We start from the raw sequence: 26,667 nt of genomic DNA, 5'->3' as shown, positions 1-26,667 counted from the left end.
TTCTGTCGATTTTATTCAGAACAAACGACTTATATGGACACAATTCCATTACGTCGTATGCAATGAACAAAGAAATTTCAAATATTTGTTTCTCTGATGCTGAAGATGCTGTCCATTTTATCAAGAACATGTTTACAAAATTTTCAGACTTAAATTAGTTGTCAAATCAAATAATGGTTAAAGTATGACTATATCGGTAATTAATCGATTACCCAATAGGTATTGTGTGTAAATAATCCCAGTAATCCAGTCAATTTCCAAAAAAACAACACTTTCCAAACGAATAAACACTGCAAAAATGGCATCGAAACAAAAATCCAACTGCCGAGTTATGTTTCCGCCCGAATCGAGCTTAATGTAAAACTCTTACAATGACATCACTAATGACGTCACACATGCACCTGTGATGGAGGTTATTTTGAACTAACTGTTTTTGCATTTTCGTGACATTTAACAGCCTTTTTAAACACAAACGTTTCTCATGGTGAGTATTTTATGCGAGTGACATTTAACAGCCTTTTTAAACACAAACGTTTCTTATGGTGGGTATTTTATGCAATAATAATACACATTTTTTCGGTCGTTACCATCTGCAAAGGCCCTTAAATAGTTTACAACCCTCGTGCTACGCACTCGGGCTGTAAACCATTTTGCGGGCCTTTGCAGATGGTAAAACGACCTCAAAAATGTGTATTAACCTTATAATAATAATGCTATGAGAATATTTTGTACATAATTATTATCAGATAACACATTTCTTACATCATTTTTGGGACAATAAAATTGCGCTAGGGTAACATTTACATGTTGAAATACTCCTAGCTTCATTGGTTTGTCACGTGATAGCTTTATTACCAATGAAAACATGAATATATGCCAAGCATTTAATAGTGTCAGGTATATAATAGAGTACACAATTCGTCAACTATTTTAACACATACAATATGCCCATGGTGTCTTAAGACACTCTCTCAGATACAGATAAAGGTATATAGTGTACGCAGCGGTTCATGTGTTCAATTTGAAGGTCTTTGCAATTGAAACAGCGTTCTCAAAATTTGGAAGATTCGACAATAGTTCTGCCCGATTCACCAAAGTAGTCCTTGGGTAGTAAGATTACATCTTTCGAGTCCACTGTAAAATATATAGATGCATTAAAGACAATGGGAACTCTTGTGTTTTAAGCGTTGTGCTGCAACAAGCTTTGTGCCTAATATATTGCTGCAACAACATATCGCTGCGACAAGCGATATTCCTAAGATAATTAATACGACGACAGTTATCCTCCTACGTTAGCAATTTGGTCAAGAATGACGTCATATACAAAAGATGTTCGTTTAAACGCCGCACAATATAGGTTGATGCAAACATTTATTTTTAAATTTAATGGATTATTATATCACCAATGACCGCGATGATGAAAAAACCCATATGGTTTTTGTTCAAATAACAACAAATATAAGTCATTCTAGTAAAAATGTTTGGTTTCTAATTAATAGCGTGGAAATATCGCTAACATTCTTTCACAGGTACACAACTCATATGCTTTGTTAAAGTTAGTTTTGATCATCATAGTCAAATGAGTTAAACTAAAATTTACTACGAAGGCTGATAGGTACTCACTTAGCTGTATGGCGGTCTCCGGGAAGGAGGGTGTCTTCTGGTACGGAGAGAATAAGTACTTATAGGCCACCGCCGCTGCCACGCCGCCCACCATCGGACCCACCCAGTATACCTTAATAACAACAAGATGGATATTAATATTAATGATGAGTATCATCATCGTAGTTGATACCATCATTTACCAAAAGAAATTATAAGCAGGAGCTTTCATCATCATCATCATCATCATCATCATCATCATCATCATCATCATTATCATCATCATCATCATCATCATCATCATCATCATCATCATCATCATCATCATCATCATCATCATCACCATCCTCACCAAGCTTCGCATAACGCAGTTATATCATACTAATTCTTTACACAAAAACATGTAATCTGGATTTATTTACGTTATTTACCCAATGCAAGTCGAAATTATTAGAAACGACCGAGGATGCGAGGGATCTGGCGGGGTTCATGCTTGCACCGGTAAACGGAATCTGAAACAAGCATTTACTTATAGTTAACACGTTATCACCAAGACTAGTCGATGAAGGATATCACCGCAATTAAATTCCAATTAATATTCCCTACGAAATGACTGTCACAGATATGTGTTCAGCAAAACCTTGCACTTCCATGGATCAAAAGAAAATGTCTTCATTATTAATAGTCTATGAGGTAATGATGACTTGAATGTTACACTATATAACGCAAGAGCAAGTTTTCACGTCCTATTTTATAATTTCAGAACCAAGATAAGATGTGTTTGAATGTGATAAATCGTTTAATTTATAATCCTTTTTCGTGCTTCTGAAGAATTTATTTTTTCATTAGATTGGCTGCCTCCACAAGCCCTTATCAGATCTAGAGGACTATGCTGTTGTGGTAGAGTATATAATGGTCAAGCGAAAATTCAGTTATCCAACATTTGTTAAGTGCAACATTGGTTGGCAGCTGCCTTTTCGTAGAACGTGATGTAATTTATTGTCGAATTCTAGGGATCTCGTTCTTGCAATTAGGTCAAAGTAATTATTTAGAAGCGTTAATATGCTGAATAAAAAAGGCTCAAACGACGAATCAGTTATTCAAACTTCGATTAAGTTCAACATTAGTTTACAACTGTTTTTTTTTCGTCCCTGCCTTGTCATTTTAAAGCGTTTTAAATTACGTCTTGTTACAGCAGTCAACCTTAGCATCAATAATACTATTATAAAATGCAGAATCTGTTTAACCCCATAAAGGATCAATATTAACAATGTACATCCCAACTGGAGACCAAATATGTTACTGTATGCTTGGATTTTCTACAGGTGGTGTCAAGTGTTTCGAACTTGTCCTTAGCAATTTGTGCCCAATTTAATCACCATTGACTTGTGTGCAACACTGGCCAGCATGAAATCAAGCTCACGGCGTGTACATATTGAATATAAACTCATTATAAAGTATTAACTTGGCAACTATATTTTATGGTGAATGAATATTACTCGAGGTGTTGCATTCTTTCCTTTCTGATACCCGATTTCTTTTAGGCCGGGAGAAATGACATCTTTACAGTGCTTTGATTTGTATAGTGTAAGTGATTTGAATCTTTGGTGTGTCACATTTTCAGAAAGAGTTGTGAAAGATTGTTAGGTGAATGAATATATATTAACGGATATTTGATAAAGATCTGTTGAAATATGAAATGGCTGTAAGGTCTTGGTTAATCATTAAACACATTTGAACACTTTACGAAGTACACGTGGTAAGCTTCGGTGATCGATCGGTCGTCTATCGTCAACATTTTGTAGCCTTATTTCCATCTCGTTTTTTCTAATGTTCATATTAAGGTCTAACTATATTTATTTAAGGAATACATTGCGTGATAATTGATGTCATTATCGGAGTATGAATGCAGTTGGGCTGGTAAATGTGTGTGGAGACCGATAATGACATCAATCACGCAATTCGTTAATCATTTTTACACCAGTAGGTCATTATTTCTTTCCAAAAATTAAAACAAAATATCTTAATTTTATTTAAGATAACCTTATAGTATTTTTTCACTCCAAATGAAGTGTTTGGTATTATTGTATATATCTATCATATATAGACCATGGTTGTCTATTGGTCATGTCGTGGTAAACCAAAGTCGGACATGCTGTCATATGTTTAACAACGTGCATTAACATCATCAAAGTTGTCGCCAAAGCGGACAAGTGGATTAACTCTGTGTTGTCCGGATCCCCCCATAACACAAAACCACACTCTCGCGCAACATAGTGCCAATGGGAGTGACTTAGTAAAAGTTAATATAACTTTCTTCACACTTGGTGTTCAATAAATAAAGTTTAAACTAAAGTTATATGTTTGATCCATTATTGGCACAAATGCCATTGCTTATAATATTTCATCCACTTTTAGGCAAATAAAGTACTATAATACGATTTAGTTTTAAATCATGGGGATCTTGTGTCGACACTGTCGTGCAAAACTCATCAACGTTTGTAATAGCTAAAATAGTTTGCATATAAGACGATTATGATTGACAAAACACACATGTAAGTCAATGTGCATAATTCTCCCTTGAAAATGAGACCATGGGCAGCCGAAGGAAAAACAGACTATACTCTTTACTATTAATCCCTATTGTGGGTCATACACTCTGGTCATTAGGACAAGAAGGGACATTTCTTGTTGATATTTTAGAGGCCATTTTGTCACCAAATATTCACAAAACCATAACCTGTCGACCACTATACGTCAGCTGCACCACTTAACAGTGGTGCAAAGAATAAGCCTCATCTAAGCGGCGCTGTAACCAAACAAATAACGGTATCATTATAACAATCTTTGCAACACGTACATTCATTGACGATTGTTTGTACCAAGTTTCATGAACATTGGTCAACACTCATTTGTTTTCGCAGGAAAGTGGTCATGTACATGAAAGCAGATGGTTTGGAAAACTAATAAAAACAGTTGAAAATTAATTTAAATTTAATTTACTGTTAAATATACTTAGGTGTTTCCTCACAATGAAGTGCTGCATATATGGACATAGAGTATAGGTTGTCGTGTCCGGGCTGTAACTTTCTCTTGTATGGACATATTTTAAAATAACTTGCCACATGTGTTCGACATATCAAGAGGACGTGTCGCTTGCAAGACCCGTGTCCCTACTTCTAAGGTCAAGCTGATTCATTATTTGTTATTATACTATACCTAATGGTAAGCGTCACACTAAGGGTGTAACGCTGAAATTCCACATGCTACCTATTGCCTACGTATGTACGTGTGTAAAACAAAACCTAGGACTGTATAAAACATCGGACAGGTTTATATTATTGAGTAGAACTGGTGTCTGCTGACCAAGCAGCCAACCACATTGTTTGCTCTGCCGAACTTGTCCATACAGAACGAGCGTAATGATAGTAAATCAATAACGTTACATATGTATTCTTCAACGATATGGTAGCGTTTAACATATACGTACTGAAGTGGACTGCGTCAATCTTGTACCTTGTGGTAAAATATACATATACAGGTAAAAGAATGTTAAGAATGAAATGTATTGCTGCCAAGTTGTATTGTTTGACGCAAGTTCTACACAAAACAGCTCCATTATCTACGCTTGTTTTCGTTGTTTTTCAGTTTCTTTATCTAAGGATGTATACATAATAAGAAGCGTTTTAACGACGCCTTTGAAGATAAAGAAAGATACGTGGTCAAAATTGCATCGTTTCTACCTAAATAGAATATATATTTTCATTCTGAGAAGGTGCATTCTGAAAACCGGAACCTTCAATATCTTCCTATTTATCATATTAATCATTAAACAGTCCACATGCTTACAAACCATTAAACTTCAATCTTTTAAATGAGCAGCATTTTCACAAATAATGCATTTATTATCACCCTGAATAGCGATACCTATCACGAAAATGTAATCTGGTTGATGCAGACTGGAATTCAATTTTTGTCTAACATGTTTTGCTTTAAACTTTAATTTCATGCATATTTTACGAGCATTTTAATGAAACAAATGGCTGCCTCCAAATTGTTCGCGAATGCTTATAAAATATCAAATGGATTTTCTTTTTGTTATACAACGTGAAAGTGATCGTTCGCTTTCAGTCTGTCAGATTCTAAGCTAAAAATTACTATTTTTACAAATGTATTTAACAAAACTCAAAGTTTTTCCTGTGGTAATTCATTTGCTTGCAAGAACTCCATGTTGTATGAGCTAGTATCCAAAGTAATGTTAACAGCAAAATTCGAAAACTGAGAACCCAATTATAAATTGCCTAAGTCGCCTAGTATGGCAAAGTAAAGTTACGGACGGTAACATTAAAATGGAAAAGTAGACTTAAGGTCGCTTTCGGTATCATGGGATAAAAATAATCTTACATGAGTTGTAAATTAATATTAGAATTGAGGGAATTGTCGCTTTATAGCCTTTCCTTAACGTGTTTCATACTCTTGTTGGATTCAATAGTAAACCATGTAAGATCCTGTTTATATCTCATGATGGCAGTACAAAGCCTTGCTCACTTACAGAGGCGAAGTGAAGGACGGACACAGTGAGTCCAATACCAAGGGCAGGGCTTCCAAACAAGGCTCTGTTGGGGTCTGTGCACCCGAATATCGACATGACCAGAATAAAAGTGAACACCATCTCGCACGCAACCGCTTGGCCACCATTAAGGTCAGGATTAATTGTGGTCAGTCCAAGGTTGTCGTTTAACTCACCAGGGGTCACACTAGTAAAAAGAAACTGTTCGATAAACATTGGTTAAATTCAAAATGTTATGTTATATTATGGTTTTCAATACGACGTACGACGATTAGATCAGAGGCTGGACAACAAACTCAGTGAACCGAATATTAAAATAGTTTTAACAACCATAAAGCAGTAAGTACTTAATATACTTTTTAACATTCTACTTAATGTAATTTTATAGAAAAAAAATGACGATTCAAATCAATATTCAAGTTTGAAGAATAAAATACTTAATACCAAAATGAAAAAGACAGTAGCCTCAGATTAAGTGAACAAAATGTCTAAGCGTTCGAATAAATTAAAAGATATGCATCTTTTTTCTTTTGATGACATGCGGTATGCATTAACGTGTTCACTAGTTCTTCTCTTAACAAAACGTAAAAGACTCAATGAATATTAATATGTTGATTTCTTTAAATTGATGCAGAAATTATATTCTAGTAAAATGCTTGAATCAAGTACCCTTTCAAAAGAAGAGAACCAAGCATCCCACCACAACACTGAGCCACGGTGTAAAGAACCGCACGTATTGGGCTGATCTCCATAGCAACGGCCATTGCCAAGGAGACAGCTGGGTTCATGTGACCTCCAGACACGTGACCAATCATTTGGATACATACAGCAATCATCAGACCAAATGTCAAGCCGATCTGAAATTATATATTATCATCACCAGCAGCAGCAACAGCAGCACCAGCAGTAACAGTAATAGTATAAGCATCATCAACAACAGCATCAAGCACGAGCATTTATATACGCAAATATATATATATATATATATATATATATATATATATATATATATATATATATATATATATATATATATATATATATATATATATATATATACGTTATCAACGTATGTAAACGTTCTATAAGATTATATAAAAGTTAAAAATTAGCGTCTACCCTGACAAATTTCCCTGCTGGATCTGTTATAGGGACGATATCCACGGCAGACATGGTTCCTATAAACACGAACAGCAGCGTGGCTAGGAACTCTGCCAGAACAGCTCGCCACAGCGGCCACGTCTGCAGCTCCTGTGAGTTGATAAATGAAAACAATCTACATTGTTTCTTTTATTGAGAAAACCAACGTGCATAATACTTGGCATATACGGCTTGCAACATAAACCAACTAGGCAACTCCTAGAGAAATATACAAAAACAGTTCGGGTGTGTGAAGATAGATAAATTTACCTGGCTTTGGCTTTTAGATTAAATATGTTTTGCAACGGCGGTAGTCTCTCCTGGTTTATGATGAATTTGCTTTGATATATATCTGACAAAAAGAGAGAACCTTTACAGTGCTGCAGGTCATGAATATTCGAATAACTCAACCAGCATGGTACCTCATTGTACATATATTTACTGACTGTAAATTCAAATTATGGACAACACGATATTCGTGTTATTTCTCTTAAAAGCACGTTTTAAGGCAATTTGCCTTTGATATCAGCTATCTAATTATTTAGTGGTATAAGCCGTACCCTTTTTGTAAATAAGTATGCAAAAACATATAGTTGTATATAACCTGCAGCCAATTCCCGGTCTCGGTATCGCCTCCCTTTCGTAGCTTGTCGAGGCGGGAAGCCAGATATATGAAGTAACCGTCAATCGGGGACATGACGTAATCGGTAGTTGAAAATTTAAAGCTTAGTTACGCATTCCGATCAAAAACACAGCTTTCACCTACAACACATACAAACAAAATTATAAACAACCTTCAGCAATAATTATGTTATTTGTTAAGATCTTTTATAATGAAAATAAAATTCCAGTGAAAATTCCACACATGGAACATAGTTACTGTTACGTTATACCCGGTATTGTATTGATTTATTTCTAACAAAAGTCACTTGATCTGAGAATGCCCCCCACCCCTTTGTAGCACAGTTGCAACTATTTGTATAATAATTGAGCTGAACAGAATGAACTCAATGAATTTTGCTCACTTTGAATCGTGTTGTTCTTACAATAATCTTGTTAAACACTTGCGCGCGGTACACACGGTTATTTTTGAAAATGATAAACGTCATTTTAGATATTTTTCGGTGAGAACATTTTAATACACTTTATTGTTTAATTAAGTGGCATTATTACAAAACAATTACTAAAACTAAGGTTTAAATACTATGGCACATTTTTGAAAACAAGTTTTAGCACCATATAATTTAAGAAATAATAAGGAAAGAAACATCGGCTCAAGGGTACATTTTCACAACTCATAGTAATATTTAGCCAGCCTTGTAATGCCGTATGGATGGACATATAAAGCTTTTTTTTGATGATTAAAGACCAATTTTCGCTGTATATAGATAATGGATATTATTTCATTTTTTCTACTGTGTATATGTTATTTCAGGGATTAAGTTTTTTCCCTTTCATTATGTATATTAGGTTTTGGATCTGTGTTGATTTTTAAAAAGAATTGTAGCCGTCTGTAAATAAATGATTATTAGGTATCTTACATACATGTATGTTTTTACTTTCAGCAATTGTCAATTCACTCTCCGGATTACGATTCGATTGTAGCAATATTTTACAATTTGATGTCACTACAACAAATCAGAAAGTTCAATGTTCTAGATCTATTGACAAATTTACTATTCGATCCTCATAAACTTATCCTTTTATCTCTAAAGTACGTTTAAGTAGGACATGCACAATCGGAATAAATTCGGATATTGTCCAAAGAAAACCTCACTCGTATCGGTATTGCCGGAGATGGCCAAGTAGTTTCTATTGGAACATGCAGTATAAATTATAAAAAGGGCAACAGTAAACTGTATTGACATAACATAAAGTGTCTTAAAATGAACTTTGTATTTGTGGCCTATATATCGATCATGTGATACCCACTTAAATTGAACTTCGTATTGTGTGTTTCAGTTTTAGACTCGAGACTCAAATTTGGATTATTTTGTTTTCTTTTAAAATTGTTTCTTCTAAACCATTGATGTTTTTTTTGTAAATGTATTATTTAACAAGCTGTACTATTATCCACAAATATTTGATATTTTCTATATAAAAAAATGTTCGTTACATTTGAAATTTACCATGTTATGGGTCTGATTCCTAAACTTAGACTCAAGACGTTACTGGGGCCAGGAACATTTCAGGTGCTAAGCCAATAGTCAACCTTGTAGATGGAACTCCATAACATGTGTCAAGTTAAAACTTCTATTTATCATTCACCGTAATGATTCATTTCTGAACTGTTAGATGCTATAGTATGATGCGTTTGGTGAGCTGTACTTTACAGTACTGTAAATTGTACTATATTGTGTCATACTGTACTGCTCTATGCTAAACTATACTACACTGTACTGAACCGTACTGGACTGTGTCCAACTGTATGGTTTTATGCTAAACTGTACTGAGCCGCTCTATTCTACGTCGCACTTTTCTGTTCTGTGCTCAGCTGTATTGCACCACACTGGATTGTTCTGTAGTCCAATGCATTGCAATACGTACTGATCAAACAGTAATGTGTTGTTCCTAACTGAAATTAACTGCTATATTCACTTTATAATTATTTATACTGTTCATCAATATAGAGTGATTCAATGTACTAAACTCAATTGTTGATTACTTTTGGATATATTTTCCCATACACAAATCAATACCATTTGAGATACTGCGCGATAAATGCTTTTCAAAGAGACAGATCGAGGATTGGTTAAAACATGGTGGTAGTATCTTTATCTCCGTAAAGTTTTTATTATTTTAACACTTTAACCAGAATTTAATCTTAGGTTGAAATACAAATGTACCCGGCAATATTTTATCAATCAACTAAAAGTAAAATAAAAGTAGGGTTTTTCATCATTTTTAAAATGGCAAACCTGGCAGCTACAAATGCTCTTCAGTGACAGAAGTGACAAAACAATTTTAATAGATTTATCCCATGAGAGTACTAGTTGCCTATTTTAAATGAAAATCAAACGTTTGTTAAAATAACAACAAACTTTAGTGTTAAATAATTAAAATCCACAATTCTACATTGCAAATCGTAGCTTGACCCGTTTTAATTCGTCGTAGTGGCCATTGCTGCATGGATTTATGCCCGTTACGGTAATAAAACTCGCACCGGAATTATATATTGAGGTACTTGAATTGTAATATTTGGCAAGTATTGCAATTCTAGTAAATGTAAATTAATGTTGTATATAAGCTTAAAAAATACCACATGTTTCACTCAGTTAAATCAATAACGATATTAACATTAATTAAATGAAAAATAAAAACTGTTCATGAAACTTTATCATACACCCAAACAAAATCTACATATTTTTGGTTAAGAACCAATATATTTTTAACTTACCCTTTGGATCATGGGCCCAACAAAGTTGAGCTAAGTTGCAATGAATTGAGTACATATAGGTGTTGCACATATTTGTACAGTTACATTTCGAATTGAATTCAATTCAAGTGGCAGCGTTATCAGGAAAAAATATGAAACTTCAATTATTCTGCATTCTGTAATACGTCTTTTTTAATATTGTTAAGCATAATTAATAATGTATACATATACAATTTTTAAGATACTATGTATAACCATGTTTTACGGTTATGTTGATATAAAATTTATTTAGCCACGAATGATTTTAGTGGAAATAAAAACGAAATTACAAACTGTAATAACTTTATTAGTTTTATATTTTGGTCATGTTTTTCACGTATTAGCATCAAATAATCGATACCTTTTTGAAATGATACATACATTGTAATGGTTTACCAGACATCAATAAAACGTCTTGATAACCTGACAAGATGATACCCACATTGTAAAGGTTTTCCAGCCATGAATATCATCGCCAATGTCTGAATCAAACTGACAAGATTATTTGTACATCTGATACCTTAAAGCTGCATTCTCACAGATATACCGTTTTTACAACATTTTGTTTATTTTTTGTCTTGGAAAGAGCCAAGTTGTGCGTAAATATCTGCAAACCAGTGATAAAAGATTGCTGACAAAAGATCAGATTACAGATTTTTATATTTCCATTCGAAAATTAATGTTTTATGGCTTAAAAAAATCCATGATCTATTTGTTTTGTCAGCAGTCTTATATAACTGGTTTCCATACATTTTTGCACAAATGGCTCGTTCCAAGACAAAAAAAAAGTTGTCAAAACGTTCAATCTGTGAGAGTGCAGCTTTAAGGGATACACTAAGTTCTGTGCTCATTTATATGTGTTCATACATTTAATATAATTATCTAATAGTCAAAACTCCCATTACAAAGGTTAATTAAGATTGAAAAAAATAATAAATGTCGAATGGTCAATTTGACAACGGTTAAATTAACATTAAAAAGGTTAAAACGCTCTTGTCTACAAACAGCACACATCATGACATATGATAATACAATTCAAATCAGCTTACAGTTGGAAAATTCAGGCAGGTACTCTTTTGACAAATCTCTTCAAAACGTTCATTCACAATTTAAAGTCCTGAATTTAAAACTATTTCCGACGAGTTTTATTTTGCTTTCACATTTAACCCCGTCTTCTGTAGTATCTAAAGCTGGGTTTTTCGTTCATACATTAGAACTGCATTTTTAGAGTCTTTTTCAAGAACACTCAAAGAAATTCCAATTTTACATTTAAGTGATTTATGATGTAACCATAAACACATTTGATATATTTTTGCGTTCTACACTCTTTAACAGCGAGGCTGGAACAGATGATAAATTAAGAACAAACCAGAGCCTGTACTAAAACCGTTCAGCAGTTTTATCAAGATATTGCAAGCTTTTAAGGTATAATATCCATCATAAGCATGTCTGGTAAACTTTTCCAATACTTAATACTTAATATTCAAATATGTATCGAAGCAAGGAAGAAGTAATATTAATGAAATGGTTTGTATAATAATTAATATGTAGTTTCTGAAAGAACAAAGTCCACAGATTTGATTCATTCTGTCTTTTGTTTAAAAGTCTCAAATGCATTATATAACTTACTTTACTCATGTCACTGTAACTACAATTACGTTTATCGATTTAAATCCGGGAACTATATTGTAAGTTACAAATTAATTCCAAGCGTGTTCACCGACGCTGTATTTAAACATTTGTATAGTCTGTTGTAACAAATGTTACCTTGACTAATAAAAATAATTGTTGTTGGTAGATTTGTTGTAGTGATAGCTGTAGAGATATTCCAATCATCATAAGGGTGCCTTGTAGACATACTTCACTCACGATATTGCAAACTTTCAAGGTATTCCATCCATCATTAGAATGCCTGGTAACCAACTTCAATTACGATATAGCAAACTTTCAAGGTATTCCATCCATCATTAGAATGCCTGGTAACCAACTTCAATCACGATATTGCCAACGTTCAAGGTATTCCATCCATCATTAGAATGCCTGGTAACCAACTTCAATCACGATATTGCAAACTTTCAAGGTATTCCATCCATCATTAGAATGCCTGGTAACCAACTTCAATTACGATATAGCAAACTTTCAAGGTATTCCATCCATCATTAGAATGCCTGGTAACCAACTTCAATCACGATATTGCAAACGTTCAAGGTATTCCATCCATCATTAGAATGCCTGGTAACCAACTTCAATCACGATATAGCAAACTTTCAAGGTATTCCATCCATCATTAGAATGCCTGGTAACCAACTTCAATCACGATATTGCAAACGTTCAAGGTATTCCATCCATCATTAGAATGCCTGGTAACCAACTTCAATCACGATATTGCAAACTTTCAAGGTATTCCATCCATCATTAGAATGCCTGGTAACCAACTTCAATCACGATATTACAAACATTTAAGGTATTCCATCCATCATTAGAATTCCTGGTAACCAACTTCAATCACGATATAGCAAACTTTCAAGGTATTTCCTCCATCATTAGAATGCCTGGTAAACAAACTTAAATCGCGATATTGCAAACGTTCAAGGCATTCCATCCATCATTAGAATGCCTGGTAACCAACTTCAATCACGATATTGCCAACGTTCAAGGTATTCCATCCATCATTAGAATGCCTGGTAAACCAACTTCAGTCACGTTTAGAAAACTTTCAAGGTATTTCATCCATCATTAGAATGCCTGGTTAACCAACTTCAATCACGAAATTGCAAAAAATTCAAGGTATTCAATCCATCATTGGAATTCCTGGTAAAATACTTCAATCACGATATTGCAAAAATTTCAAGGTATTCCATCCATCACAAGGATGCCCTGTAAACCAACTTCAATCACGATATTGCAAACTTTCAAGGTATTTCATCCATCATTAGAATACCAGGTAAACCAACTTCAATCACGTTTTGCAAATATTCAAGGTTTTCCATCCATCATTAGAATGCCTGGTTAACCAACTTCAATCACGTTTTGCAAACATTCAATGTATTCCATCCATCATTAGAATGCCTGGTTAACCAACTTCAATCACGATATTGCAAGCTTTCAAGGTATTCCATCCATCATAAGGATGCGTGGTTAAGTTGGACTCGCAAAATAGTTAAGTAGCATTTGTGAAACAGAATTCGAGTATAACATAAACTTAGGCCATAACAAAGGTATGATAAGGGCCTCAAATTATAGCATATTTGACAGCGGGGGCCCGTTATAAGCCAATCAGGATATCTATGGAAACATAGTTCATGCAGTAAAATGCTGCCCTTATATCATAAACATTTTCTTTAAGATTTTCCAATTTGTTTTAAATTATACACAAAGGTCTTATTTTCTATTAACTAACCAAGTGCAATGATTGATTTAGGGTATTTTGATTATCAAGGAACATATTTATTGAAAGTATTTAGAAGAATGGTTGCAGAAAAAAGGCACTGTGCTCAAGTTCAAATTACGTTTTTAAGATGTACACGCAAAATTGACATCAATATCAAGGAAGTTAACTTTGGGAATATTGATCGCAGTGTAATGCTTATACAAATCATTGAAAAACTCTTTCTTGATTTTTGTATTCAAATTATTTTTCAAGGGAGATAATTTAAACAAAAGAACAATCATGTGTTTTTCATTATGAACAAGGGCAAATTACAAATCATTCAATTTTAGCTCACTTTTTCACAAACATTTTATAATCCTTTTTATCATATCAAGTGAGGCGATTTGGTAAAAAAGGTCAAAGAGTTATGACTTGTACAATACGCATATCTCATTGTGAGCTATTATTGCTTCAAGTTTTATTCTGTTTAATCCGAATTTGTTCAAGTCGTAAAAATTCATTTGCTTAAACTTTATTTCAAGAGAGATAATTATGGAATTGGTGGTCACATAGTTAAGTATTCACTGTTTTTGCACACTTTTTTCTTATCAAGGAAGGCAATTCGGCTACAGTGTGCAACTGGGTTATGGTTCTTGTTCTACAAGAACGTTTACATTGATGCTTAAATGTTATATATATATATTTGAATACTTAACATTCTGTGAAATGTAAATTGCTTTGCTACATTTTCATCAGTTTACGAAGGGCCAACCATCTGAAAATATTTCAGTTTGAGTTTGTAAAACACAAAGGGTTTTGGTACTTCGAACGAACTTTGGAGTTGATATTTTAATTGTTTACAACTATGTTTAGTTAAATTAAAACACAACGATATAAAACATGTAAACAGATGGGCGAACGGGCAAACAGGGTGATAACTATTAGGGCAACCGTAGATTTTTTGCGGGTCAATAATTAGTATTCGGTACACACGGGACGGGGTTTAAAACCTCATCTTTACTAAAGAACCAAAGAAAAAATCATCCACTATGTTTAAATCAAATGAAAACAAAATTTAGTTTTACTTTGTTTTATTCCCTCGCTTGAAAGGTTTGGTCAAAATCCTGGTCGTTCATCAAAAATAAATTATTGTAAATGACTGAATGTGCATTAACTTTAATATGTGACACACAAATTATAAGATGAACTAGTTTGACCATTAGATATCTTAAATCAGGTTAAGTTATTTAACTTAACATTCAATAGAATTATGGATGGGATATCTTTTGTTGTTTACACAGTATGTTAATGAATTTGCAATCTTCAGGAATGCAGTCAATTTTTTTAAAGATAACAAAAACAAGCGCTGATGAATTTATATATAAACTCAAGCATCCTTACTTCGTATTATTTACAACGTACGTTTATATGTCTATTGCTACTCCAGCTGCTCATAAATTAAATGCCATCAAGGTTTGTCATGCTACTGAGGTAAGTAAACACCCGGAGTTTGTATATCCAATCCGTCTGACGTCTTTATAAATACACAAGTGGGGTTGTATTTAAAGAAACTTCTTAAAGTGCATACATATAGAACATAAAACTTAGATCCTTAGGACCCTAAAAAGGAGTTACAATGTTTCAAGAGAGTAGGCCAATAATTACTGAAATGCATGACATTGTTCTCTACTTTACCTTTAACATTGACACTATAGATGGATACCTGGCGCACGATAAGTTATTTTCAAGAAGTGAACAATTGTAAGAAATTATCCGAAATCCTCACAAAATTAGCGGGACGACAGTAAAAGATATACACAATAAAGTTAAAAGAAGGTTTACCTATAATTATGACATTAACATTTAATATGGAAGGTAGATCAGGTGTGCGACGCATAAATAATTCAACGTCAATTTGTTTTATATCTTGAGCCAGTTTTAGACTTAAGATTCGGCTATGTATCAAAACTGCCGCATTATGTTTGATCTCTTTGATTGACATTCACCTTAATTTAAACTATGGAACTAGGTTATGCGACATGCACATGAGGGAATATCAGTGTCTAATTTTTCAATATCACTCCGAAAGAGAACAGGTATATTATGTGTCGGTGCTTGGTTACGCAGAATGATAATGTTGTTACCATTTCAAAGAGTTTTGTTGCGGATTTAGGGTGTATAAATCAATGGTCAAAATACACTATAGTTAAAAGGTTTTGATAAGTAGTTTTCCGCTGTATGTTCTAATCGTGATATTGTCTTCCTATTACGCTAAAGAATAAACTTTTTCATACACCACTTTAGTCAAATACATGTATTAATACTTCACGAAGATGGTGTCTCTCTTCATTCAAAAAGTTACCAAATTTGTATTGAGTAAAGGATTTACACTTTTATACTTTTATTCAGTGAAACGTCATAAACACGACCAAAGAGCGACTGGTAGTGGAATAAATGTAAAGAATATCGTTGTTTAGCACTCTTTGTATCTTCAAGTATATTTTTTTTTATAAATTCAAGCTCTTTAAAATATTAGTTGAACTTCATGTTCATATAGTTTCTTTTCATTTAACCTTTTACTGAATGCATACTTGGCACGTACATGTAATGCTTGTAAGATTGATTGACAACTTTATTTATTATAATGTCATAGCAAAAAGTGATAGGAGCTTTAGGCAATTGCTCAAACATTAGATAAGTTGTCCGCAGATTATTTTAAGCTGGTTTAGATGATTTTATTAGAAGTATCGATTTTTTGTATAATATTGACCAATCGCTTAACATTTTGTCTAACTTTAAACAAACCAAACAATTTTCCAGTTTTATTAAATCGGCTGTAGTTCGTTATTTAATAGTATTTGTTTTATATCTATTTCACTTAAGATAATATTTGAATTCTAACAAGGTTGGCTACAACATTGACCATTTACTGAACCTCATGTGTAACCAGTTTTTAATAACAGAACATTGTGAATGTAGCGAGCATCCTAAGTCACCTGTTATTGACTATAGGAATAAAACAAACTGACCGGCGTATGGCTTTATTTGCATTCCGTTGTAATCGTCTCTCTGTATTTGCAGGGCAGTTCACCATAATTAGTGAACTATCAAATGGATGTGTATCCATTTCAAGCATCTTAATGAGCTGAAAACATGTGGTTGCATTCAAAGAAATTTTTGGATTTTTTACTCTTTGTTCTTTTTCTCCCTCGTGCATTCTGAAATAGTTTTATTTCTTTACTTGTTTCATGTATGTATATAATCGTTCATCGCTTCAAATTGGCCAATCAGACACTTCAAAAGTCAAAATGTTCGTGTTCTATATCACGTGACTGAGTCGATTCATACATATCGTTCTTAATGAACTACTTTCCGTATGCTGACTCTCAAACTAGTTTAATATGATATGTGACGCTGGATTTAGGTAAAAACAAGAAAACAAACAAAAGAATACTTGATACACAAGGTTAAGGGGTTTATTCCAAATTCAACAGATACAAATGTCAAAAAAGTTAAACGTACTGCATATTTGCTGAGTTACCTAATATGAAAAATTCACTATTTAGAATTTGTACAGTTACACTTTCAAGCATATGTCACTCATATGTATAACTATATTCCCATTAAATGGCAAATTAAAGAAAATCTCTTACTTATTTGGATAAAACATAATGGTTTGAAGCTTTGTACTGTTACTTTTGCTCGTTATGTTCGAAGTGAAAGTAAACCACATTTTTGTCAATATATCGTGTCTTTTAAAATTGACGTGACTTTGGCTTGGAGTAAAGATATAAAAAAGGGTATACCTAAAAGTGTATGCCATTATGGAAGAACAATACGAAGGCAAGGACGAAAATGATGAGAAGATATTAATCTCTTTTTTACATTAATGTATATTATTCGAAATATACGATAAATTAAAGCTTCGATTCTTAATCGGTTGCTACAAAATGTGTTTCCAATGCTTTTTTGAGTGTGCATGTTTCATTACTTTTGATAACTAACTTATGGTATCTGATCATCAAATATGTAAATTCTGTATGTCTGGTAATTACATATTTTTGTATCATTTAAGAGGGTTTTCTGTGTAGAAAATATGATTTTAAACATAATACCGCATATTATATATCAAACAAGCTGTTTTGACATTCCCAATTTGCCAAATAATTTATTTTACGTTCGATAGTTGAAAAAAGAGCAAATATACAGACAACTGTAATAACATTAAGATAATGTACATAAGCACTGCGACCAGCAGCCAAGTAAGCGCCTAGCGGAAGGAAGTAATTGTTCACCATAGCCTCATGTAGTACAGACGTACTGCGATCGCATTGTTGCAATAACAAACAAATCAGATGTACGAGCACAACACACTCGGGACTTCGCGAGTCACCGATTCATTCAGTACTTGAAAGTGCTTTATAAGTTTAAATGTTTCACTTCATTATAAATTGTTTTCAAGTTGATAATGTCTCTGATGAAGCTAATACTTCCTTTGTAATAAGTGATACATGACAGAACAAGAGATATGAGAATACAAACCAGTTAACAACCCCAAGAATCTTAAATCCCACCATGATTTGCCTATTTTGATGCCTGTGTGGTCTGTATTAGTATTTGTACGCTTGTGTCTCTTCAATCCCATCATGTATTGATAACCTATTTTGATGCCTGTGTGGACTGTTTTAGTATTTGTACGCTTGTGTCTCTTCAATCCCATCATGTATTGATAACCTATTTTGATGCCTGTGTGGACTGTTTTAGTATTTGTACGCTTGTGTCTCTTCAATCCCATCATGTATTGATAACCTATTTTGATGCCTGTGTGGTCTGTTTTGGTATTTGTACGTTTGTGTTTCTCGTTCAGTGGCGTTAGGGCCCTTACTTTGTGCTTCAAAACAAGTTTTATATTTGAATTTTTGAATACTTGGCTTGGTACTGAAGTTTCAATTATTCAATTGTTCCAGTAGTTTAGCGTGTAGGTACAAGCTGTAGACAAAGTTAAATCGTTTACGAAATATCATTTTCAAGCATACAGGTAGACCCACCACTTTCACATAAAACACCTTTCTCGAAATTGTTTAGATTTCAATCTCTTATACTATCCATACATGTATACCGTAAAGTGTCCTGGATATCGACCGCACGCTTAAATGTTGTACATGGTACAAACAACTGGAAGTATTATTCAAAAGGAAGTTTCCATATACACGCATACACGTTCATTCAGTGATTCGCACCTTTCTATTGACCACCATAACATATTGTGATTAATGACCGTGGTTCTATTAAGACAAATAACGATAGTAATACTGACCTCTGCGCAGGGATGTTTTCAAACGAACATCAACGATTTATTAGTGTCAGGGGAGATCAATGTAATAGCCTTTGAAAGAATTCGTGCTATGGATTTGAAACGTCGGAAAAAAATACTTTTATAATGCATTTGCTAATACAAATTTATGATATCTTTGGACATACAGTTGGAATGAAAAGCATGTACATGTCACAATTAATCATTAACTGATGCTTTCGTTCTTTAGTCGACAGAAGACAATGTAAGCATGACGCCACTTCGTCCTAATACATGCTGTTTGAATATGTCTGTAAACAGTTCATGAACGGTTTTAGATTTTGATATTGTGCAGTAACAATGGTTGTGTTATTATCGACAAATTGGTTTGCCATATTCACGAAGGAAGGAAAAGTATCTCATCAGTCTATCGCAATATAGGAATAAATATTTCAGAAGCAAACTTATATCAGTTAAAATGCTATGGACCATCTACATTTTCTTTGGTTTCAAATTATAATCTGTTGAAGAAAATACTAGAATTAATGGTTATTTTATGCTCAATTAAAAGTAATTAAGCCAATCATCGTCGAACACAAATATTTAGTGTTACCTATAGGTTCAATTACCTGACGTCACAACTGACGTCACGATCTTTATCAGAATGATTACCCATGGCATATTAAAACAGATTTAATTTACTTTTCAAAATTGCTAGTTGACATGAACTGAACTGAAAACACAGATATCCTTCAAAGTTTCATCATTCTTACATTTACTATATTACAGATATCATCCTTTGCGAATGACAAACCTTTTTTTCTGGTCAACTTAAAGTAATTGTGTAGTTAATTTCTATAGAAATGGACAAAATATATTTGCATTAGCGATGAGATTAATGTTGTCTTAAAAAAATTCTGAGTATTATATATTTAAGAAATATAACACAACACTGAGGGCCATATGACATTATAAGGTCCGGCCAGTCAGCCAACGAAGGTGTATATAGACCGAGGCATTTTTACCATTCGATACATTGAAAGCGCTTTTGATCTGTTTTATTGAAAAAGCATGTTTACTTGTGACAATTGTTCGCCTTTGTGAAAATCACAGTTGTACTTACGATTTTTATGACGTCAGCGGTCCATATTATTTTTGGCTAGGTCCGGACCGGCGAAAAATATGATATGGACCTATGACGTCATAAAACTGGATTTTTGATTAAAATACACTTATATACAGACCGATCGACTTTATATGTACATTTAAGGGACACATATATGTAAGGTATAATAAGAGAATTAAACATTACATTCGAAGTGCGATTAATTGTTCATCGACATGTACCTCACTTTAAACTCCTCTAGTCTTGTTGAGGCATATTAAAAATCACATTCAGTGTTTCAGGAGGACCGGGTTATTGACACTTACGTGAATCTATGCGTACATGCAATAGATGCAGTTGGGTTTAAAGGCGCACAATACGGGTTAAAACATTTTTTTTTAAATATACTTTACACTTTCATGTTGAACACACTTGATTATTATAAAAAAATAAAAAATGACATATATCATTTAGATATAGATATGAAAATACTTTAAAAGTTATTGTTTTATTTATAGCTACATGGCCAGAAATTCCAAAGTTTTAAAATTGCCTGCATATCGCTATTGGTTATTTATTTTTACACAGATCATATACATTTTTTGTCTTAATCATTAAATTAATGTAAAATGAGTTAAACATGAGTATCCTTTCAAATCCATTATTTTTGCTTCAATGCTATTTTCGGCGACTTTAAAACTCGTTGACGAAATCCTTCTATATACTCATACTTATAAGCTGACATGAACTCGCATGAATTACATGCTTTTGTACGTGTCATTTTGAATGGATAACGTAGTAAGGCTAGCAATCGATCACTTTAGCAAACGATTGAAAGTTGTTTTGTTTGTATTCCAGTTATACCACAATCAAATCTCAATTGTTAGTCCCAAAACCTTTACTGAGGGCAAGATTGAACCTCATGGTGCACGGGGGAAGTTATTAAAGGAAGTATCAGTGAAACTACAAGTTCAATTTTAAAGATTTATTTTGCAAGTGCTTTTTAAACACTGTTTCAACTAGTGCATGCACATATGTTAGGAAATACGAGGCAAATACACGGACTGCTAACTAAGTCACTTCAAAGGACTCACTGATCAAAACAATTAAATAAGACGGATATGATTGTGATCAACCCTCAAATCTTTAAAGACGCACTCTTACTCCCAATTAAGATTTACCACAATGAATATTATTGATTTATATTACAAAAAGAATGAATAAATGTCAAAAACAATGGTTATTATGAAGGATATCGAGTTAATTTGAAGGAAATGAGCATAAAACACAATATTTCTTCCTTATGCGACTATGGTAGACCACTGTAAATCTTTAAGCATTCGCTCATCATTTTATATTTATGCGCTTTCAGCTATTAAATACACGGTTACAATCTTGTAATCAGTTATAAATATTTTCCATAAATGCATTATTTCGTATGTAGTTTAAGGTTTTTCAGTCAAAATCTATGTTTGTTACACATGCTAATGATTGATTGAATGTATTGATTTTGAATAAGAGTGTCACTTTAAATGAAAAACAAATGTTGATTTCCTTTATATAAAGTATGCAGTTTCGTTTTATTGATAATATTATAATGCATATGCACTCAGTTTTTGAAAAAGAACTCACCAATAAACGAAAGCAAAGTACATGTAATACATATCTTCGAGATAAATGAGCAGACATTATTTTATTTATAAATAAAACTACTGAATACATCATGCCCTTATTGTTTGTTGTGAGGAAACTAATAAATACTACACTGATAATATTGTCCTTTCACATGATAACAGTTTCCTTCACATGTCTAACTGTTTGTGGTGATGTATCAGAAACTGACGTTTCCATGTATCTATTTCTAACCTTCTGGATAGAACGCTGCTTGTACCGCGAATACGTCGAATCCCCAACGGCGCTAAAATCTTCCGTTGACTTATCGGTAGATTCCGTTTGTGATTTAACTAAAAACCCACACGCAAGCTGCTTAGCCGCGCGTCGGAACTTCCGGTTCATGGCGCCGTAAATAAGACAGTTCCAGAAACTGTTGCTAAGTGACAGCCACGTCATGGTGAAGTCTACGTGAACGTTGACACTTATCTTCGCGGCACTAATGATAAAAGTGGTCATATTCCAAGGTGAAACCGCCACAAAGTAGCCCACCGTTATCGCCGCTAGATACTTTGATGTCCTTATATTTGCAGACACCATTCTTCCATGCTGAAATATATTTCAAAGGTCAAGACGACATCTTTCATACCAGTGCATTTACAACGGAAGGAGGTACAATACGAAGAAAAGAACGAATTTAATAAATCTTTCTCCAATATTTATGCGAAAAGCTACAGAAACAAGCTCAGTAGCAAAAAGTTTAAACATAAACCCGGTTTTATGGCACTGGGTAAACGCCAAAGACATAGAACATAAAATCACAAACAAGAAACATGGAAGAACAGCACAAAACTCCACAAACAGCACTGTGCATACATACTATAAATAAAAAAAAACTAAGTATGTTTATCAAGAATTGTAAGGTACCGCCTTTGAACGGTCAGTAAAATGTAACCCTAGATAAGTAGATCAAAGTATTTGGCCATACAGGAATATAAGTATCTTCCATTGCCGAGAGTGTAAGATAGGTTCATTCCGACCCGAGCGTAGGGTGTTTTGTGAAAACGAGGTTTACCGAGTTTCCGCAAAACACCCTGCGCGAGGGTCGGGATGATACTATCTTACACGAGCGGCTATGGTTGATGCTTTTTCTCCCACCTCAATTAAACAAAATTAAGTAAAAATGTATTTTTTTGCTGGAACTCTTTTGTGCTAATTGAGAATAATTGCGTATCGATATGCGATAGCACGTGGTTGTCATGGATATGCGCGCAGTGATCCAGTAAATGTTGATAGTCAAATCGGTCTTTTTAAATAGTTCTAAGAAAAATGAAGTATTATTTCTTGAATGGTGTGTGAAAACTGTTTTATGGTGACATTTGAACCGAGAAATAATTAATTAGCGTTCTATATTTTACCATAAGACAAGATTTCCTTGGTGCTACTGACGACATTCTTCAATTAGGCAGGTAATTATAATGTGGTGACCGTTAAAAAGGAGTTCCATACGGGCATTTTATCTTCGCCTGTGGGCAAGATAAGAATATCTAGCATGGTTAAATTATTGGATATACTTATCTGAGGTGGGAGAAGTCCTTATCTTGGCAAACGGACTCAGCTTATAGCTGCACTCTCACAGATTTACCATTTTTAACTGTTTTATTTTTTGTCTTGGAAAGAGCGAATTTTTGCGTAAATATCTGCAAACCAATGATAAAAGATTGCTGACAAAAAATCAGATGGTAGATTTTCATATTCCCGTTCGAAAACTAATGTTTTATGGCTGAAAGCGTTACTAACGGTTTAAGAAAAATGCATAAAACATCATTTTTTGAACTTAAATATAAAAATCTGGGATCTAATATTTTGTCAGCCGTCTTATATCACTGCTTTCCTTGTATTTTCGCATATATTGGCTCGTTCCAAGACAAAAAATAAAAAAAAGTTGTCAAAAGGTTCAATCTGTGAGAGTGCAGCTTTAATAGTAAACCTCGCTTCCGCAAAAATCCTACACTTGGGTTGGGATGAATCTATGTTACACTCGTTTATAAAAGCACATGTGTGTTTATTTATGGACACATTTAACTCTAGATGTCGGTTGCTAGAAAAAAAAAAATGTGTTTAAACATGTTTTAGTGTGCATGTTTTGTGCTCTTGATAACTACTTGATTAGTTTCGGAGTATTTTCGGAACAAGATTTTTGGGATATGTAATAATAATTATGCATTACACTTCTATTGCTTAAGTAAAACCCATATAAAACTATTTATGTTCGGCAACTTCTTAACCAGACAAGACATACCTTGTCATCCCCAGAGATTGTCAGCACCTTTCTTTTGCAAGCCGTTCGGTAGATTGACATGTAGCAGAAAACGAATATAAGAGAAGGCAAGAAATAGAAAATGCTGATTACAGACAATGTAACCTTTTCGTTTTTATAAAATGGTTCACAGTTTATTCCAAACTCATCGAAGTAATATTGTCCTCCGGCAAAAATGACGATTGAATAACAGGTAAAAACCACTATCCACGTTGAAATGATAAGCTTCAGGAAGCGTGTGGAGCTCATGTAGGTATTGTACCGTCGCAAATGGACGATGCAATACCGGTCCACCGCAATCAGCACCATGTTGAGAGTTGACTGGTGGAAAAGCGCAGAGATTAAGAGAGCTTCAATGCGGCAAAAGACATCTCCGAACGGCCAGCAGTGGTATAGCGAAGAGTAGATAGTTGATGGGCAGACGAGCAACCCGAACCCGAGGTCCGAGCAACTTAGTGACGTCATCATGTACCTCACACGCTTCATAAAGAATCGCTTTGACCGAGGATGGTTGAACACGACGATGCAGCAGACGTTGCCAACAATAATGAGCGTCATGACGACCACAATAATGAAACATTTTAACTTATCCGGCCCCGTAGGTTCGTGCAGGTTTCCTTTGCATGTCATATTTTGTTTCAAAACTCCGTACATGTTGCTGCTTGTCCTGTTTTACCTTTTTGCTATTATTTATAAATATTGTGTTATGTATCCTTAATTTATAATGTTGATAGATTTATATTGTAGGATTGCAAGCCTAACTCAGATTGCATCCTATTTAATATTATATTATTCATAAGTGTTTCCGCGTATGTTAATCATAACCGGAAGAGACAATGTGTTATAGTGCACGATCTTTCGAACGAGTATTTGATGCATAAACCAATCGTACTTAATAATTGGAGATGATACTTGATTTGTTATTTGCTCAGTGTAGACAAAAAAACGGCATACAATCTTGTCTGATGTATTATAGTACACGATCTTTCAAAAGAGTAATTGATGCGTAAGTAAATTGTACTTAATAAACGGTGATGATACTTGTTATGTGCTCAATGTAGACAAAAAAACACGGAAAACAATCTCGTTTGATGAACACCTTTTAGCAAATCATTGTTCGTTGTGGTTGGTATTAACATGCATCCTTTTACGCGTCATTTATAAACAAACATACGTTTAATTTATTGATTTGATTGTATTCAATTACAATTTCAACTTATAACTTTTAGTTGGAAATATATTATTTTCTAACTCCATTTTCTAACCATCCATCCACAATCGTAGCTCTATGGTATGGTGTGTCATCGTTCTGAAACCAGAATTTATTCCCATAGCCAAGATTAAAAGCCGAGGGTACTATGCTGTCACATTTAATGTGACATATACCTCCCATGTACCAGTAACTATGGACAAACAAGTTTCTCGTTAGATATATCAGCAAAAATCATACATCCACCATCAAACGCGTCATTTATAAACAAACACACGTTCAATTTATTGATCTTATTTTATTTAATTACAATTTCAACTTATAACGTAAGACATAATTTAGTTGGAAATATATTATTTTCTAACTCCATGTGCAAACCATCCATCAACAATCGTAGCTCTGTGGTATGGTGTGTCATCGTTCTGAAACCAGAATTTATTCCCATAGCCAAGATTAAAAGCCGAGGGTACTATGCTGTCACATTTAATGGTAACATATACTTTTCATGTTCCAGTAACCATAGACAAAAAAGTTTCTCGATGAGATATAGCAGCCAAAATCATACATCCACCATCATTGAACTTCACAGCACATAGCACACAGTTAACACTGAACTGCTTACCTTTACTACGGCGACTTAGGGACGTTTAACGCGGGTCCCGTATGACAGTTCGTTGCACATATTAGGGTTAAAGGACCAGATTAGCCTAACCAGATGTTCTGGTTACATTCCGTCTTTGCACCTTGCACCAATAGCCTAACAAGAATGATATTCTCTCAGGTAACGAATCGTCCAATGGCGTCATAAAAGTACACTGCCAAGCTCAAGCATGCACAGCTATTTTGCATAAAGAAGACAACGGGTCACATTTGGTCAAATTACCAGTGAGTGGTGTTCATACTGAAAGGTTTGCCACAAGGATCAATATAAGGACCTCTTGTCTTGTCTTCAACATCTTTCTCAACTGTATTTTCTAATTTATCCATAAGACAACCTGTATTAGTATGCAGCTGATACTTTTTCTGTGTGT

General features: G+C 33.9%; 2 protein-coding genes across 5 annotated transcripts; both read right to left on the bottom strand.

Moving 5' to 3' along the window:
- Positions 1 to 301: 301 nt before the first annotated feature.
- On the bottom strand, positions 302 to 12,465 carry LOC128210239 (aquaporin FA-CHIP-like). Of its 4 annotated transcripts, none has more exons than XM_052914457.1 (8): positions 12,357 to 12,465; positions 7,917 to 8,074; positions 7,292 to 7,423; positions 6,842 to 7,029; positions 6,155 to 6,359; positions 2,034 to 2,114; positions 1,624 to 1,735; positions 302 to 1,134 (listed from the first exon to the last, which is right to left on the bottom strand). In XM_052914457.1, exons 2-8 carry the CDS (start codon positions 8,007 to 8,009, stop codon positions 1,052 to 1,054), a joined length of 894 nt encoding a protein of 297 aa, XP_052770417.1. In that variant the 5' UTR covers positions 8,010 to 8,074; positions 12,357 to 12,465; the 3' UTR covers positions 302 to 1,051. The 4 variants fall into 4 exon arrangements, with proteins under 4 accessions (XP_052770417.1, XP_052770413.1, XP_052770414.1 ...); XM_052914453.1 differs by lacking the exon at positions 12,357 to 12,465 and adding an exon at positions 11,777 to 12,177; XM_052914454.1 differs by lacking the exon at positions 12,357 to 12,465 and adding an exon at positions 11,109 to 11,161.
- A 9,028-nt stretch (positions 12,466 to 21,493) lies between these two features.
- LOC128212135 (probable G-protein coupled receptor 21) lies at positions 21,494 to 25,175 on the bottom strand. The gene is made up of 2 exons (XM_052917420.1): positions 24,409 to 25,175; positions 21,494 to 22,715 (listed from the first exon to the last, which is right to left on the bottom strand). The coding sequence occupies exons 1-2, from the start codon at positions 25,078 to 25,080 to the stop codon at positions 22,278 to 22,280; spliced, it is 1,110 nt and encodes a 369-aa protein (XP_052773380.1). The 5' UTR covers positions 25,081 to 25,175; the 3' UTR covers positions 21,494 to 22,277.
- Between the last annotated feature and the right edge of the window lie 1,492 nt (positions 25,176 to 26,667).

Source organism: Mya arenaria, chromosome 12 (genome assembly GCF_026914265.1).
Source record: "Mya arenaria isolate MELC-2E11 chromosome 12, ASM2691426v1".
Classification (NCBI taxonomy): Eukaryota; Metazoa; Mollusca; class Bivalvia; order Myida; family Myidae; genus Mya; species Mya arenaria.
This window is presented reverse-complemented; position numbering and strand designations above follow the sequence as displayed.